General features: G+C 40.2%; 2 protein-coding genes across 3 annotated transcripts; both read right to left on the bottom strand.

Annotated features, from left to right (window-relative positions):
- Positions 1-485: 485 nt before the first annotated feature.
- On the bottom strand, positions 486-1,860 carry LOC139413806 (GTPase IMAP family member 7-like). The gene is made up of 2 exons (XM_071161581.1): positions 1,777-1,860; positions 486-1,661 (listed from the first exon to the last, which is right to left on the bottom strand). The coding sequence occupies exons 1-2, from the start codon at positions 1,856-1,858 to the stop codon at positions 883-885; spliced, it is 861 nt and encodes a 286-aa protein (XP_071017682.1). The 5' UTR covers positions 1,859-1,860; the 3' UTR covers positions 486-882.
- A 4,771-nt stretch (positions 1,861-6,631) lies between these two features.
- LOC139413805 (GTPase IMAP family member 7-like) lies at positions 6,632-11,653 on the bottom strand. 2 transcript variants are annotated; one of them, XM_071161580.1, is made up of 3 exons: positions 11,555-11,653; positions 9,016-9,105; positions 6,632-8,900 (listed from the first exon to the last, which is right to left on the bottom strand). In XM_071161580.1, exons 2-3 carry the CDS (start codon positions 9,095-9,097, stop codon positions 8,128-8,130), a joined length of 855 nt encoding a protein of 284 aa, XP_071017681.1. In that variant the 5' UTR covers positions 9,098-9,105; positions 11,555-11,653; the 3' UTR covers positions 6,632-8,127. The 2 variants fall into 2 exon arrangements, with proteins under 2 accessions (XP_071017681.1, XP_071017680.1); XM_071161579.1 differs by lacking the exon at positions 11,555-11,653 and having other exon boundaries at positions 9,016-9,249.
- Positions 11,654-19,466: the final 7,813 nt, after the last annotated feature.

Here is a 19,466-nt window from a genome sequence, read left to right as displayed (position 1 = left end):
TACTAGGATAAAACTTCAGGAATTGTGAAAAACTGAGTTTAAATGTATTTGGCTAAGGTGTATGTAAACTTCCGACTTCAACTGTATATGGGTTTCATTCCTTTGACTCTGCTGTTCCATTTTCAATTGTAAAGTAGCAGAACTCCCTGTGATAAAAAGACATGCACCCCAGTGGAGGAGGATGGCTCATAATAATGGCTGGAACGGAGCCAATGGAATGGCATCAAAACACATAGAAACCATTTGTTTGTTGTATTTGATATCCTTCCCCCAATTTCTCTCCAGACATTAACATGAGCCTGTCCTCCCCAATTAAGGTGCCACCAACCCCCTGTGATACACCCCCATTTAACATTTTACTGCAGTGGGCTAAATCAGGGTCACACAGTGTTTCTTGCTCGAAAAAAAATCCACTTTGCAACAAAAGTATACACCCCACGCACATGGCTATGGTCTTTAAAAAAAGAAGACACATGTACCATGTAAGATATAGAGTTTAAATATATTCAATTTTGAGTTTGCATCCCAATATTACACTGTAAATACATCACAGAAAACTGAAATACAACAAAACCGTTTCACATAGAAACACCGGATTTTCTGATTTTACGTTTTTTTTGTGTTTATTAATTATGAAGAATATTAACAACATTCCACCTGTGAGGCCACTAGAGGGCGATTTGGTCATTTGACTGCAGGAAAGGGCCACTACTTTACTACTAAATAGATACTGTAAATATACTATATATATATATATATATATATATATCCCCATTAAATTCCAATTAGACCCAGTTCAAACGGGAGCAAACATATCTTAAAGAACAGTATACAGTCGAAAACACAATAAACGTTGAACAAACTGAACATACCCCTGGTGTTTTAAAGGCCAATCATCTCCTTAGTACATTCATAACCCTGGCTGAGGCCTCCAACTAGACCTGCTGCCATCAATATTGGTGAAAAATAAAATGCCCTGGCTAACGTTACAGCTGCCCCACCAAGTGCTGCCCATGGACAGTATTTCCACATCTCTTCTCTGATCTTTTCCTGTGCCGTCTCATAATCCTCATTGTGGTAGTACTTTCCTCCATTATCCTCCACTATCTGCTCTATCTTCCTCAGCAGCTCTCTGACCTGAGTGTAGTTCTTTCTCTTGACATTGATGATTGAGTGATATCTGTTCCCACAGCTTGTAACAAGTCTCCGCAGCTCCTTGCTCTTTTTCAGAAACTCAGAAACTGATTTTTTCCCTATCTGATCTTCACCAGTGAACAGCACCATGGTGTACATTGAGGCATCTTCCCCAAAGTTCTCCTGGATCCACTTCACAGTGTTCCTTTCCTCCTCTGTGAACCTCCCCAGCCTGATCACCAACAGGAACACATGGGGTCCTGGAACTGACATGTAGATGCATCTTTCTAGTTCCCTTTTCATTTGATCTACACTCATTGTTGGGTCAAAGAGTCCTGGCGTGTCAATCACATCGATCTTCCACCCATCCACCTCTTCACTCCCTTTCTCACACTTTGTAATGACAGAATCAGCTTTGGCCTCCACTGTAAACACCTCTCTCCCCAGGATAGTGTTTCCTGTTGCACTCTTCCCCACTCCAGTCTTACCCACCAGAACAATCCTCAGATCAGAGGGCTGCCCTGAATCTGTGGAAACAGACGAAAAAGTGGGGGATGCTTGAGTTGATCATAAAAGCAAGCTTCTAGATAAGATAGAGAAAAACATGTGTTCTGTGTGCATGTGAAGTATATGGATGCGTACCTTGACATTGACCAGTAAAGATTTGCAGACACAGTGTTACCAGCAATAGAATCATCAGAGTCCTTTCTCTTCCTTGTGCCATCTCAACAACTGCAGTGACCAACCAAAATCACAGAAACAGACAATTATGTCATTAGTAAGGTTGCAAAGTTCTGGTAAATTGTCCCAAACACCCAGGTTTTCCAGAAATCCCGGTTGTAAGATTCCTGGGTTCAGGAAGGAAAAAAAGGGAAATCCCATTATCCTACAACCAGGATTTCTGGAAAACCAAGGAATTTTGGGAAAATTACTGGAATTTTGCAACCCTAGTCATTACCAACAAAACCAGTCCACACTTCTACAGAGACTCATCGGATAATGTATGGCCGCGTTCACAGATGGTTAAACCAATTATAATTTATTCTTAGCTGAATGATAAAACGATCTAAACAATAGGCTTACTCTGCTTCACATCACCTGCCATCACATGGTTGGAGAGTTATTTATCCAATAGAGCCCAGAGAGTGTTCTTCAATGGAAGCTTCTCTAACATGAAAAATGTACAGTGCGTTGGGCCGTTGCTCTTCTCTATTTTTACAATTGATTTGCCACTGGTCTTACACGAAGCTAGAATGACTATGTATGCCGATGATTCCACATTCTACATGTCAGCACCCAAAGCCAGTGAGCTCACTGACATTCTAAATAAGGAGTTACAGTCAGTATCAGAATGGGTGATTAATAATGAACTGGTCTTTAATACATCTAAACCTAAAAGCATTGTATTTGGTCCAGAACATTCTCTAAGACCTGAACCTCAACTTGAGTTGTGTATAAAGGTTGTGACCATTGATCAAGTTGAGGAAGCTAAACTCCTGGGTATAACATTGGATGGTCAATTATCATGGTCAAGTCATATTGACAAAGTTGTTATGAGGATGGGGAGGGGTATATCTGTTATAAACATCAACTGTACTATTTGTTCAGGCTATATAAACGCAGCATGTAAAGTGTTTGTCCCATGTTTCATGAGCTGAAATAAAAGATCCCAGATTTTTTCCAGACGCACATGAGCTTATTTCTGTAAACATTTTTGCACAAATTTGTTTACATCCCTGTTAGTAAGCATTTCTCAATTGCCAAGATAATCCATCCTGTGGCATATCAAGAAGCTGATTAAACAGCATGATCATTACATTACAGGTGCACCTTGTGCTGGGGACAATAACAGGTCACTCTAAAATGTGCAGTTTTGTCACAGAACACAATGCCACAGATGTCTCTAGTTGAGAGAGTATGGAATTAGCATTCTGACTGCAAGAATGTCCACCAGAGCTGTTGCCAGAGAATTTAATGATACATTAAAGCAGCCTCCAACGTCATTGTATGGAATTTGGCAGCATTTTCTTGAAAGAATGAAATAAAACAACATATTTCATGATGGTTTTTATTTGATTTTAGTCCGTTTTGGAGTGAAAGATAGTTTCAGTATAGTTTTAGTTTTTCATACAGGTTTGTCAATTATTCTATTTTAGTGTACTAAATTGTTTTTTCATTATTAGTTTTTGTTTTAGTTTCAGTTTAGTATTATAACCTTGCTATGGAGGAGGGAGGTCAGTGACCTAACATCAATGGTTTTAGATGTATACGCCATTTGGACTGGAAGCTATTGAAACTGTGATCTGTATGTGAATTAATAACCACAGTTGTAATAGAATAAACATTTGTAGAAAATCAAAGATGGGCAATTTAGAAAAAATGTAAGGTGTACATTTGATGAGAGATGTTAAAGAACCTACCACGCTTGTATGTAGATCTGTAGCTCATATGGATAGGAAGGTATTGAAAGTTAGACCTATCACAATAAGTATGTCTGTAAAATCAGGGAAGTGGTGAACTGGAATTCTAACGAATGTAGCTGTCACACCCTGACCATAGTAAGCTGTTTATTCTCTGTGTTTGTTGGGGCGTGATAGTGACTAGGGTGGGTCATCTAGGTTTTTTGTATGTCTATGTTGGCCTGATATGGTTCCCAATCACAAGAATTATCGTTGTCTCGGATTGGGGATAATATTTAGGTAGCCATTTCCTCATTTGTGTTTGTGGGATCTTGTCTACATTGAGTTGCCTGAGTGCATAACAGTAGCTTCACGTTTAGTTTGTTATTTTTTGTTTTGTTTGGTTTGGTTTTGTTTGGTGAGTTTCTCTTTATTAAAATATTTGGAACTCTATGCACGCTGTGCCTTGGTCTATTCATTACGACGAACGTGACAGTAGCATGGATGACGGGGTCAGTGACTTCACATTATCTGGTTTTACATCTCCATTTCATCTAGATATTGAGCACCCTTAGTAGTTAGTGGTAACTAATACAAATATTTGGCCCTTCAGCGACTGGAGGCCCTATGCAGTGTGTGTCATCTTCATATTTGGTGAACCCTCCTGAATGGGAATTGCAATAACCTTTATTGCACTTTTACGAAGGTCCCTAAACCACCTGAGTGCCAGAAAAGCATGTAGACTACTTTCCGGCTTTGTTAAAACTTTTTAGGGCTGCAATCCCGTAAACAGGTTTGATATGACAACAGCCAGTGAAAGTGTAGGGTGCCAAATTCAAAACAACAGCAATCTCATAATTAAAATTCCTCAGACATACATGTATCTTATACCGTTTTAAAGGTAATCTTGATGTTAATCCCACCACAGTGTCCGATTTCAAAAAGGCTTTACAGCGAAAGCACCACAAACGATAATGTTAGGTCACCACCAAGCCACAGAAAAACTCAGCCATTCTTCCAGTCAAAGAGAGTCACAAAAAGCACAAATAGAGATAAAATGAATCACTAACCTTTGATGATCTTCATCAGATGACTCTCATAGGACTTCATGTTACACAATACATGTATGTTTTGTTTGATAAAGTTAAGATTTATATTAAAAAAATCTGAGTTTACATTGCCGTGTTACGTTCACTAGTTCCAAAAACATCCGGTGATATTGCAGAGAGCCACATCATTACAGAAATACTCATTATAAATGTCGATGAAAATTCAAGTGTTAGACATGGAAATATAGATATACCTCTTCTTAATGCAACCGCTGTGTCAGATTTCGAAAAAACTTTACGGAAAAAGCAAACCATGCAATAATCTGAGACGGTGCTCAGAAAACAAATAAAATGTTCCGCCATGTTGGAGTCAACAGAAATCAGAAATTACATTATAAATATTCCCTTACCTTTGATGATCTTCACCAGAATGCACTCCCAGGAATCGCAGTTCCACAATAAATGCTTGATTTGTTCGATAATGTCCATTATATTTATCCAAGTAGCTACTATTGTTAGGGCGTTAGGTACACATATAAAAACGCTCGTGCAGGTCAGGCATAACTTCAGACGAAAACTTCAAAAAGTTATATTACAAGTCTTAGAAACATTTCAAACTAAGTATAGAATCTATCTTTAAGATGTTTTTATCATAAATCTTCAATAAAGTTCCAACTGGAGAATTCCTTTGTGTGTAGAGGAGCAATGGAACGCAGGTCGATATCATGTGAAATGCGCGTGACCAGGAAATGGCTCTCTGCCAGTAACCTGACTCATTCCCCTCTCATTCAGCCCCACAACACAGTAGAAGCCTCATTCAACTTTCTAAAGACGGTTGACATCTAGTGGAAGCCCTAGGGAGTGCAACGTCATCCAATTCATTTCCTGACATATAAGTTTCATTTTCCCTGTAACTAGTATGTTCTAGCCAATCAGAAAGTGTTTTAGGCAAAAACCCAATCCAGTGCAGAGATAAATTCTGATATATTATTATCAAGTACTCTGTAGCCTTATGCCAACAACCATAAAACGAGTGAAAATATGTGTCAGATAGAATCTGTATACAGAGAGTCTGTCAGTGCCATACGGTAGCAACAACACAGTGAAAGCCTTTTATGCATAGTTATAGTATCCAACAACAGGTTGTATAGTATAGGATTCTATTGAGCCTCTGCTTATGTTGTGCTGTCTGTCTATAAGGCAGCAACGTGGGTGGTAGCAAAGCAATGTTAGAAAGTATTAGGAAGGGTGCTCTTTGGATGAAAGGGTCTTGGCAATAATGAAAACACCTGTACTTTCCAAGGCACTGATATCTGGTACTTGATAAGAGCACAGATTTGTATACATTTGTATGGGTGTATGGCTCGGTTTAGGCCATAATCTCTCTCCTCCTCCTGCACCCTTCGCCTCACAGTTTTTGAGAGTGCTTATATATCAAATGTATTTGTAAAGCCCTTCTTACATCAGCTGATGTCACAAAGTGCTGTACAGAAACCCAGCCTAAAACCCCAAACAGCAAACAATGCAGGTGTAGAAGCATATATCATGCTAAGGTCATATCAAGTTAAAAGCAATACCCTGACACATGAAGTTTTTGAAAGTGTGTATAGAAACGGAGGTAACCTGGCGGTTAGAGAGGCGAGCCGGCAACCAGAGGCTGGGTTGCCAGTTCGAGACACGGGTCCGATGGGAAAATTCTGGCGGGAAGTGAGCTGGCAACCGGAGGTTTGCAGGTATTAAATCCTAGGTGCTGTTGTGCCCTTGAGCAAGGCACTTAACTCCCCGGGCACCCCCGCACCTCTCCAAAGCCTGTATGCGTATTTATTTGTGTCTTTCAGAGGGATTGGGTTAACAGAGGAAATAACATTTTGGTTGGACATTGCGGGTAATTGACCAATAAAGTGATCTTAATCTTAATAACAGACAAGAGGTAGTTACACTCTTAATTTATTTTTATTTAGCAATTCACCAAATATATTAATCAGACCCATTTTACATATAGAAAACAGTGATAAAATAGATGCACCTTTTTGTCTTATAGACCACATGGAAAATTCAATAAATAGGATTTATTAAATATGAATAAAGAATTGCTAAAGTGCCAAAACATGTGCGCTTTGACATGTCCCTAGTCATGTTTTTCCAGTTTGTAAGAATATTTAACCCACATCACCCACACATGGTTATACATTATTCCCTTTAACATATTTGTTACAAAAGAAACGTTGAACATATAATAGTCCCATTATAGTGTAATAGCAGGTGAGCTGCTTTCTGATATTTTATGGTGGAAAACTGAGCCCGTTGAGCATATCACGTCAAATTCAACCCTGTTACTTTAATGACACGTCCTTTGAACTTACTATACTCCTTTTGTTATCGCTTGAGACGGGAAAACGTGTTTTTTATGGAGTTGATCATGTGCTCCTTATGGCAGAATGATAAAATGTGGTTAAATGAATCGTTTTTTTGTAATCAAGTTACACTAACCAAAATGTACTCTATTCGTGTAACGACCCAGAACATAATACCACACACCAAACTAAACATAGAGCTTCAGGCTTAAACTTAATTTGGGTTTCATTCCCTTGACTATGCTGTTCCATTTCAAATTGTAAAGTTGCAGAACTCCCTGTGATTTTGAATTGTATATCCCCATTAACACACACTTACTAAATACATACACCCTTAATACACACATCCCTATAAAAACATACACCGCTATGTAATACTTTTAATACCACTAAATGCATACTGTACATACTATATATCCCCACTAAATAAATACACACCCAGTTGGCCTACACCTGCTTTGTTCAGAAAGTGTAGTGAACGTTAAAGTAAACAAAACATTGAGCATTGTAACTCCTGTTGTTGATTGGGTGATTATGTATAGTGCACGCCGCTTTAGCAGGAGTTTTGTGTAAGTCAGTCAGGAAATAAGGGCAAGGCCAGACCAGGACACGTAGATTTTATCGTATCCGTGAATCCAGTGCTTTCTCAGTGGTAATCATACGTTGACGTAAGGGGAGATGACGCATCGATATCCATACAATTTCCATCCATTTCCACAAATAAAAAGTTGAGATGAGTTGAACTTTTGACGTGCCGACTGTTACGTAACCATCCGTTTAGCCAATTAGAAAATAGGGTATATTATACATCGCACACTCTACATGCACCTGGACCATGGACTAAAATGAATCCGTTCTAATTTGGTGTCCACAGACAGTCTGGCCTCGCCCTCAGTTGCCTCTGCTCCATTCCCCGTCATACCCATAAAATAGGAGCAAATGCATCTCAGTTGTAAGAAAACATGTAGTTCAGTATACTGTCGCAAAACATAGCAAAACATTTAACCAACTGAATGCACCCCTGGCATTTTCAAGGTCAAGCATCTCCGTAGTGCAGTGTTTCTTAATCCCGGTCCTGGGGACACAAAGGGGTGCACATTTCTGGTGTACAGTATTGTTTTTGCTTTACACACCTGATTCAAATCATCAAATCTTGATGATGAGTTGATCATTTGAATCAGCTGTGTAGTGCTAGGGCAAAAATGTGCACCCCTTTGTGTCCCCAGGACCAGGATAATAAAACACTTGCTTAGTGAGTACAGGTACAGGTATTGGCCACAAACCTGCTAAGCCAAACAACGTCCATGGACTGTGGTATTTAAATTGAGGCCAGATCTCTTCTCTGATCTTTTCCTGTGCCGTCTCATAATCCTCATTGGTGTAGTACTTTCCTCCATTATCCTCCACTATCTGCTCTATCTTCCTCAGCAACTCTCTGACCTGAGTGTAGTTCTTTCTCTTGACATTGATGATTGAGTGATATCTGTTCCCACAGCTTGTAACAAGTTTCCGCAGCTCCTTGCTCTCTTTCAGAAACTCAGAAACTGATTTTTTCCCTATCTGATCTTCACCAGTGAACAGCACCATGGTGTACATTGAGGCATCTTCCCCAAAGTTCTCCTGGATCCACTTCACAGTGTTCCTTTCCTCCTCTGTGAACCTCCCCAGCCTGATCACCAACAGGAACACATGGGGTCCTGGAACTGACATGTAGATGCATCTTTCTAGTTCCCTTTTCATTTGATCTACACTCATTGTTGGGTCAAAGAGTCCTGGCGTGTCAATCACATCGATCTTCCACCCATCCACCTCTTCACTCCCTTTCTCACACTTTGTAATGACAGAATCAGCTTTGGCCTCCACTTTAAACACCTCTCTCCCCAGGATAGTGTTTCCTGTTGCACTCTTCCCCACTCCAGTCTTACCCACCAGAACAATCCTCAGATCAGAGGGCTGCCCTGAATCTGTGGAAACAGACGAAAAAGTGGGGGATGCTTGAGTTGATCATAAAAGCAAGCTTCTAAATAAGATAGAGAAAAACATGTGTTCTGTGTGCATGTGAAGTATATGGATGCGTACCTTGACATTGACCAGTAAAGATTTGCAGACACAGTGTTACCAGCAATAGAATCATCAGAGTCCTTTCTCTTCCTTGTGCCATCTCAACAACTGCAGTGACCAACCAAAATCACAGAAACAGACAGTAATGTCATTAGTAAGGTTGCAAAGTTCTGGTAAATTGTCCCAAACACCCAGCTTTTCCAGAAATCCCGGTTGTAAGATTCCTGGGTTCAGGAAGGAAAAAAAGGGAAATCCCATTATCCTACAACCAGGATTTCTGGAAAACCAAGGAATTTGGGGAAAATTACTGGAATTTTGCAACCCTAGTCATTACCAACAAAACCAGTCCACACTTCTACAGAGACTCATCGGATAATGTATGGCCGCGTTCACAGATAGTTAAACCAATTATAATTTATTCTTAGCTGAATGATAAAACGATCTAAACAATAGGCTTACTCTGCTTCACATCACCTGCCATCACATGGTTGGAGAGTTATTTATCCAATAGAGCCCAGAGAGTGTTCTTCAATGGAAGCTTCTCTACCATGAAAAATGTACAGTGCGTTGGGCCGTTGCTCTTCTCTATTTTTACAATTGATTTGCCACTGGTCTTACACGAAGCTAGAATGACTATGTATGCCGATGATTCCACATTCTACATGTCAGCACCCAAAGCCAGTGAGCTCACTGACATTCTAAATAAGGAGTTACAGTCAGTATCAGAATGGGTGATTAATAATGAACTGGTCTTTAATACATCTAAACCTAAAAGCATTGTATTTGGTCCAGAACATTCTCTAAGACCTGAACCTCAACTTGAGTTGTGTATAAAGGTTGTGACCATTGATCAAGTTGAGGAAGCTAAACTCCTGGGTATAACATTGGATGGTCAATTATCATGGTCAAGTCATATTGACAAAGTTGTTATGAGGATGGGGAGGGGTATATCTGTTATAAACATCAACTGTACTATTTGTTCAGGCTATATAAACGCAGCATGTAAAGTGTTTGTCCCATGTTTCATGAGCTGAAATAAAAGATCCCAGATTTTTTCCAGACGCACATGAGCTTATTTCTGTAAACATTTTTGCACTAATTTGTTTACATCCCTGTTAGTAAGCATTTCTCAATTGCCAAGATAATCCATCCTGTGGCATATCAAGAAGCTGATTAAACAGCATGATCATTACATTACAGGTGCACCTTGTGCTGGGGACAATAACAGGTCACTCTAAAATGTGCAGTTTTGTCACAGAACACAATGCCACAGATGTCTCTAGTTGAGAGAGCATGGAATTAGCATTCTGACTGCAAGAATGTCCACCAGAGCTGTTGCCAGAGAATTTAATGATACATTAAAGCCGCCTCCAACGTCATTGTATGGAATTTGGCAGCATTTTCTTGAAATAATTAAATAAAACAACATAATTCATGATGGTTTCTATTTGATTTTAGTCCGTTTTGGAGTGAAAGATAGTTTCAGTATAGTTTTTGTTTTTCATACAGGTTTGTTAATTATTTTATTTCAGTGTACTAAATTGTTTTTTCATTATTAGTTTTTGTTTTAGTTTCAGTTTAGTATTATAACCTTGCTATGGAGGAGGGAGGTCAGTGACCTAACATCAATGGTTTTAGATGTATACGCCATTTGGACTGGAAGCTATTGAAACTGTGATCTGTATGTGAATTAATAACCACAGTTGTAATAGAATAAACATTTGTAGAAAATCAAAGATGGGCAATTTAGAAAAAATGTAAGGTGTACATTTGATGAGAGATGTTAAAGAACCTACCACGCTTGTATGTAGATCTGTAGCTCATATGGATAGGAAGGTATTGAAAGTTAGACCTATCACAATATGTATGCCTGTAAAATCAGGGAAGTGGTGAACTGGAATTCTATAAATGTAGCATGGATGACAGGGTCAGTGGCTTAACATTATCTGGTTCCATCTAGATATGGAGCACCCTTAGTAGTTAGTGGTAACTAATACAAATATTGGGTCCTTCAGCGACTGGAGTCCCGATGCAGTGTGTGTCATCTTCATATTTGGTGAACTCTCCTGAATGGGAATTGCAATCACCTTTATTGCACTTTTACGAAGGTCCCTAAACCACCTGAGTGCTAGAAAAGCATGCTGACTACTTTCTTGCTTTGTTAAGGGAAGAGTTCGACTATCGGTCTAAAATAATAATCATAATAATTTAAAATAATCTAATTCTAGATATCACTCTCATCATCCTAGGACCCTCCGTCGGAGAACTATTGATGAGCCAACCCCTGAATATCGAAAGTCAAAACAAAGTTAATGTGGTGATCAACCATGCATAAAGACTTGGCATGAAGGTATCAATAAACCAGTTGCTATACAGTTATTCAACTATTGTAGAGGAATTGCAGTTGAATACTAGCCGGCTTTCTAAAACTGGCACATTTACAGTAACATTGATTCATGTGCACTGTCCCTGTAAAACGAAATTGAACAAAGGAGAGTAGATTGTTGTAGAACGTTTAGCAAAATATTACTCCTACGGTATGAAGTTGAATACTCACTTTTACTGCAGTTAAATGATTTGTGAATTGGTGCCTCTTGTGACTATGAGAGCTGAAGCAATGTGCAGTGCCATACGTTATGAGTTTCGTTTTCCCGGCATATATAAGTTTCGTTTTCCCTGTAACTAGTATGTTCTAGCCAATCAGAAGTGTTTTAGGCAAAAACCCAATCCAGTGCAGAGATAAATTCTGATATATTATTATCAAGTACTCTGTAGCCTTATGCCAACAACCATAAAACGAGTGAAAATATGTGTCAGATAGAATCTGTATACAGAGAGTCTGTCAGTGCCATACTGTAGCAACAACACAGTGAAAGCATTTTATGCATAGTTATAGTATCCAACAACAGGTTGTATAGTATAGGATTCTATTGAACCTCTGCTTATGTTGTGCTGTCTATAAGGCAGCAACGTGGGTGGTAGCAAAGCAATGTTAGAGAGTATTAGGAAGGGTGCTCTTTGGATGAAAGGGTCTTGGCAATAATGAAAACACCTGTACTTTCCAAGGCACTGATATCTGGTACTTGATAAGAGCACAGATTTGTATACATTTGTATGGGTGTATGGCTCGGTTTTGGCCATAATATCTCTCCTGCTGCACCCTTAGTCTCACAGTTTTTGAGAGTGCATATATATCATTTTAAGGTCATATCAAGTTAAAAACAATACCCTGACACATGAAGTTTTTGAAAGTGTGTATAGAAACGGAGGTAGCCTGGCGGTTAGCACAATTGGAAATGCAAACTTGTAGTGTATTTGAGGTTTAAAAAACATATAATTTCCACTGACATTTCAGACTCGAGTTGCCCTAACGAAAAATGTATCAAACCCTACAGAAATGTCCATTAATTATAATCTACATAATAATTTACGTTTCCTGTTGCTGAAGGATTATTTTCCTGCTGTATAAAACTGGCTCAAATTGAGATACTACATCTGTGTGGCTTGGCTATGGCCACATCTCTCTCTACCTGCCTCCACAGCAACTCAGACTGCCATTCTAGTCAGTATTTCACAGATTTCATTAATGGCTTCCATGGAATCAGCCTTCATCCATCCACCTTCTGTAAATTCTTGTTAATCTAACTGCACTGCCAATTTACAGTAGCTATTACTGTGAAAGAATGCCATGCTATTGTTTGAGGAGAGTGCACAGTTATGTACTTGAAAATGCATTATTAAACCAATTAGGCACATTTGGGAAGTCTTGATATAAACAATTTAACAGAAATGTATTTTCTATTTAACTACACAAGTCAGTTAAGAACAAATTCTTATTTACAATTACAGCCTAGGAACAGTGGGTTAACCGCCTTGTTCAGGGGAAGAACAACAGATGTTTACCTTGTCAGCTTGGGGATTCGATCTAGTAACCTTTTGGTTACTGGCCCAACACTCTAACCACTAAGATACCTGCCGGCCCAGAAATACAATGATTCATTGGATAAGTCTAAAACTTTGCACATACACCGCTGCCATCTAGTGGCCAAAATCTAAATTGCGCCTGGGCTGGCATTGCGCCTGGGTAGCATGTTTTTTCTATGTATTATCTTTTACCAGATCTAATGTGTTATGTTCTCCTACATTAATTTAACATTTCCACAAACTTCAAAGAGTTTCCTTTCAAATGATATCAAGAATATGCATATCCTTGCTTCAGGTCCTGAGCTACAGGCAGTTAGATTTGGGTATGTCATTTTAGGTGAAAATTGAAGAAAAAAAAGGCTGGATCCTAAAGATGTTTTAACCACCTTGCCAGGCAGGGCACTGGCACAGACCGTCTGGGGCTTGGCAGGCTTGCTGGAGTGGCACCAACCAGCCATCCCCCCTCTGCCACTCCCTGCCACCCGCCGCCGGCCCAATCCTCTTTACCTGCCTCACAATGCCAATCGGTGTGCCACCCTTTGTGCCTCATGCCAGGGATGCCCGTTGGAAAAGCTCTTCTGTTTTGGAGTCTGGCGAGAGAGAGACAGATGGGAAGCTGGGAAGAGGGAGGGGTCTACCCGGAGGTAAGGGCTCTCCTGGTGACAAGACACTAGGGCTGTGGCTGTGTACCTGCCGGCTGTGAAAGGGGAGGTAGGGGAGATAGTCAGCAGCAGAAGGTGTTGCTATCAGAGTGGAACAGAAGCGAGGTGGAGGTTTGATGTTGGACGTGTGAGAGGAGAGGAGGGGACTCCTTGCTGGGTTTCAGCTGGCTACTCATGCGATGCTGAGAGCAACGACATACTGTATCTCCATCCATCCCCATGCATGAACACACACACTCTCTCTCTCTCTATCTCTATTGCACGCTCTCTCTCTCTCTCACACACAACATACACTCTCTCTCTCGCACACTCTCTCTCTCTCTCTCGCACGCTCTCTCTCTCTCACACAACACACACAATCTCTCTCTCTCACACACACACACACACACACACACACACACACACACACACACACACACACACACTATATAAAATGAACAGTTAACAAAAGTTCCAAAGGAATAGAGACATTTCAAATGTCATGTAGTGTCTATATACAGTGTTGTAACGATATGCAAATAGTTAAAGTACAAAAGGGAAAATAAATATGGGTTGTATTTACAATTGTGTTTGCTCTTCGCTGGTTGACCTTTTCTTGTGGAAACAGGTCACAAATCTTGCTGCTGTGATGGCACACTGTGGTATTTCACCCAATAGATATGGGAGTTTATCAAAATTGGATTTGTTTTCTATTTCTTTGTGGCTCTGTGTAATCTGAGGGAAATATGTGTCTCTAAAATGCTCATACATTTGGCAGGAAGTTAGGAGGTGCCGCTTAGTTTCCACCTCATTTTAAGGGCATTGTACACATAGCCTGTCTTCTCTTGAGAGCCAGGTCTGCCTACGGCTATGCTCACTGAGTCTGTACATAGTAAACACTTTCCTTCATTTTGGGTCAGTCACACTGGTCAGATATTCTGCCACTGTGTACTCTCTGTTTAGGGCCAAGCAGCATTCTAGTTTGCTCTGTTTTTTTGTTCATTCTTTCCAATGTGTCAAGTCATTATCTTTTTGTTTTCTCATGATTTGGTTGGGTCAAATTGTTTTGCTGCCCTGGGGCTCTGTGGTGTCAGTTTGTGTTTGTGAACAGAGCCCCAGGACCAGCTTGCTTAGGGGACTCTTCTCCAGGTGAATCTCTCTGTAGGTGATGGCTTTGTTATGGGTTAGGAACCACTTCCTTTTAAGTGGTTGTAGAATTGAACAGCTTTTTTCTGGATTTTGACCATTAACAACAACCATAAAGGACAATGTATTCTAAACTCAGCAAAAAAAAGAAACGTCCTCTCACTGTCAACTGTGTATATTTTCAGCAAACTTAATTAACACGTGTAAATATTTGTATGAACATAAGATTCAACAACTGAGACATAAACTGAACAAGTTCCACAGACATGTGTCATGTGTCAAGTGTCAGTGTGTAGTGGGTCGGATGAAGTCAGGCGCAGGACACAGAACTGAGTAAAAACGTAACTTTACTCGAAAATAAACCAAACACCAGCTCACAGAAATACTGACCACTTAACAACGAACAAACACACACAAAAACCATGGGGAAAACAGAGGGTTAAATAATGAACATGTAATTGGAGAATTGAAACCAGGTGTGTAAAACAAAGACAAAACAAAAGGAAAATGAAAGGTGGATTTGCAATGGCTAGAAGGCCGGTGACGTCGAACGCCGAACGCCGCCCGAGCAAGGAGAGGGACCGACTTCGGCGGAAGTCGGGACAACATGTGACTAACAGAAATGGAATAATGTGTCCATGAACAAATGGGCGGTCAAAATCAAAAGTAACAGTCAGTATCTGGTGTGGCCACCAGCTGCATTAAGTACTGCAGTGCATCTCCTCCTCATGGACTGCACCAGATTTGCCAGTTCTTGCTGTGAGATGTTACCCCACTCTTCCACCAAGGCACCTGCAAGTTCCCGGACATTTCTGGGGGAAATGGCCCTAGCCCTCACCCTCCGATCCAACAGGTCCCAGACGTGCTCAATGGGATTGAGATCCAGGCTCTTCGCTGGACATAGCAGAACACTGACATTCCTGTCTTGCAGGAAATCACGCACAGAACGAGCAGTATGGCTGGTGGCATTGTCATGCTGGAGGGTCATGTCAGGATGAGTCTGCAGGAAGTGTACCACATAAGGGAGGAGGATGTCTTCCCTGTAACACACAGCGTTGAGATTGCCTGCAATGACAACAAGCTCAGTCCGATGATGCTGTGACACACCACCCCAGACCATGATGGACCCTCCACCTCCATATCGATCCTGCTCCAGAGTACAGGCCTCGGTGTAAAGAATATGCCTTCGAGGATAAACACGAATCCGACCATCACCCTGGTGAGACAAAACCGCGACTAGTCAGTGAAGTGCCAATCCTGCCAGTCCTGTCTGGTCCAGCGATGGTGGGTTTGTGCCCATAGGCGACGTTGTTGCCGGTGATATCTGGTGAGGACCCGCCTTACAACAGGCCTACAAGCCCTTACAATGAAGATCTGTGAAGTTATTTTGGTTTTTACTAATTATCTTTGAAAGACAGGGTCCTGAAAAATGGCTGTTTCTTTTTTTGCTGAATTTATAACTGATGAAAGTATTTTTAGCCTGAACCTAATTGGTATGTCGAATTTTATGTTCCTTTTGATGACGCAGAAGGCCCTTCTTGTCTTGTCTCTCAGCTCGTTCACAGCTTTGTGGAAGATACCTGTGTCGCTGATGTTTAGGCTGAGGTATGTATCGTTTTTTTGTGTGCGCTATGGCAATGGTGTCTAGATGGAATTTGTCTAATCAACAAGAGTATGAGAAAACTTTGCCTTTGTTTTGGTTTTTTTTTTTTGTCAATTAGGGTGTGCAGGGTGAATATGTGGTCTGTCGTACGGTAATTTGGTAAAAAGCCAATTTGACATTTGCTCAGAACATCGTTTTCGCTGAGGAAATGTACGAGTCTGCGTTAATGATAATGCAGAGGGTTTTCCTAGGGTTGCAGTTGATGCATATATCATGGTAGTGTCATGACGTTGGCCTCTTTGGGTATAGCAAGCCCATCCCCCTCTCCCTGCCTCCCCCTTTCCTCCTTCAACTAGGTTGCTGTGGTCAGAGAGACGTCGTAAATTCCTGAGAATCTCCTCATGGACACACAGTATAGAGAGAGTAGATTTTCATGGAAAACAAAGGAAATCCTTCCACCTCACAGAACTTGAGGTACAAACATTTAATGTTTCGGAGAAAGTATAAAAGATCGGTGAAGAATCCAGCTACGAACTGGTCCGTTTGTCACAACTTGGGGAAGCTCATGGGAGACGGTGTGGCCACATTACCATAACGCTGTTTATATAATAGCCTCACATATGAGGTTTACCTAATTTATATAATTGTTGTATAAGATGAATGAGTGAGTATGATACTGTTTGTATAATTGTGTAATATGATTTTGGACTGTTTAATGAAGAAAAATACAATTCCCTTTTGATTTGAACTAAATCAGAGGACCGCCCCTGAGCCCACTTAGGGTCAGGCCTCCTGGGACAGCCCCTTTTCTGCCATTCCAAATAAAACCCAACTTTAAGAAATTATCAGCAGACCGAGCTTACCTCAATTACGAGATGGCTAAAGGCTGCAGAACATGTTTTTCTCCATTAGGAGGACAAAGGTTGCAGACCATTGCTGAATCTTTTAACCATACCACGTGGTTAAACTCTTAGACTATCGATACAGACATAATAAGAACAAGTCTTTGATATGAATTACTAGTCTGCAGCTAGGAATTCGGTATCATTGAACGTGAACAACGACAACCCCCGAAACAGACATTCTATAACAAATTTCACTCTGAACAATCCCCTCTAACCACAACCGAGAGAGAAAGGGAGAGAGACGGACAATTCTACAAAAGACATGAAGTTTTCAGCAACGATCAAGACGACACCCTGAGCGTAAATATATATATATTGATTGCAATTGTTCCCGAATGAGTGAGCGTTCATGTGTAAAGGATTAGCATTTCAATTGTTATAATTATCACTCTGTAGTGACTTCTTAGTCGACCCCCACTTCCCCTTTTGTCTAACAAGCCGCCATGCCGGTTTAGCCCACTAGGGCACATTCTCCTATCATTTCATGTAACCACATTTACCTTGTTTGTTTATGCATTTCTGTGAATTACTTAGTTAGTAATAAATAAATGATTTAAAACAATTGATGTATGGATGACTCATAGTGAAGACTGGGTTTGTGCAGATAACCAACAATTTACGACGTTTAAAATGAGACTAACGTGAGGTAAAGTAAATAATTCATTAATTCGAAGACTAATTGATCAGATAAAATATCTGAAAAGTTATTTTAGGAAATGATAACTTTGTAATCTGAATATTTTTCCTTGGTGCCCCGACTTCCTAGTAATTACGGTTACATGATTAATCAGTCTAATAACTAATTACAGAGAATCTTTGATAAAACTAGAAGTCTTCAGTTAATGATAGTAAAGACATGACAGTAGTTATTGGGGTCAAAATTGTGTCCACTTTTGTGGATTGGGGTCATCAGTCCTTGGTTCCAAATATTGGGGAAGATGCCAGAACTGAGGATGATGTTAAAGAGTTTAAGAATAGCCCATTGGAATTTGTGGTCTGTATATTTTATCATTTAATTTAGGATACCATCAACACCACATGACTTTTTGGGTGGGAGGGTTTGTATTTTGTCCTGTAGTTTATTCAATGTTTTTGGAGAATACAGTGGGTTCTGGTAGTCTTAAATAGTTGTCTCTAAGATTTGTATTTGATCATGTACAGTGCCTTTGGAAAGTATTCAGAACGCTTGACTTTTTTCACATTTTGTTAGGTTAGAGTCTTATTCAAAAATGTATTCAATTGTTTTTTTCCCCTCATCAATCTACACACAATACCCCATAATGACAAAGCAAAAAACAGGTTTTTAGAAATTGTTGAAAATAAAATATACAAATAAACTGAAATATAACATTTACATAAGTATTCAGACCGTTTACTCAGCACCTTTGGCAGCGGTTACAGCCTTCTTGGGTATGACGCTACAAGTTTGGCACACCTGTATTTAGGGAGTTTACTTTCTAGAGCTCTGTCAGAGTGACCATTGGGTTCTTGGTCACCTCCCTGACCAAGGCCCTTCTCCCCCGATTGCTCAGTTTGGCAGGGCGACCAGCTCTGGGAAGAGTCTTGGTGGCTCCAAACTTCTTCTATTTAAGAATGATGGAGGTCACTGTGTTCTTTGGGATCTTCAATGCTGCAGATTTTTTTCTTGCCCTTCCCCAGATCTGTACCTCGACACAACCCTGTCTCAGAGCTCTACGGGCAAATTCCTTTGACCTCATAGCTTGGTTTTTGCTCTGACATGCACTGTAGAACATTATATAGACAGATATGTGCCTTTACAAATCATGTCCAATCAATTGAATTTACCACAGGTGGACTCCAATCAAGTTGTAGAAACATCTCAAGGATGATCAATGGAAACAGGATGCATCTGAGCTTTTTTAAATCAATTTTAGAATAAGGCTGTAATGTAAACAAATGTGGAAAAAGTCATGGGGTCTGAATCCTTTCTGAAGGCACTGTTTGTTTACGCTGTTGGTTCTTTTTTTATTTCTTTTTTTACAGCTTTTTTGCTACATATTCATACATTTTACATGTACATTTTACATACGTGGTACTTTTATATAAAGCAGTCACATAACAATAATACATTACCAAACATAAACTCTTTAATCCCACCCCTCAGCCACTCTCAGCCCATCCCACCTATCACCATAGACCTCAGCTCTTTAATCCCACCCCTCAGCCACTCTCAACCCATCCCACCTATCACCATAGACCTAAGATCTTTAATCCCACCCCACAGCCACT

The sequence above is a fragment of the Oncorhynchus clarkii genome, chromosome 7, assembly GCF_045791955.1.
Source record: "Oncorhynchus clarkii lewisi isolate Uvic-CL-2024 chromosome 7, UVic_Ocla_1.0, whole genome shotgun sequence".
In the NCBI taxonomy this organism is placed as follows: Eukaryota; Metazoa; Chordata; class Actinopteri; order Salmoniformes; family Salmonidae; genus Oncorhynchus; species Oncorhynchus clarkii.
This window is presented reverse-complemented; position numbering and strand designations above follow the sequence as displayed.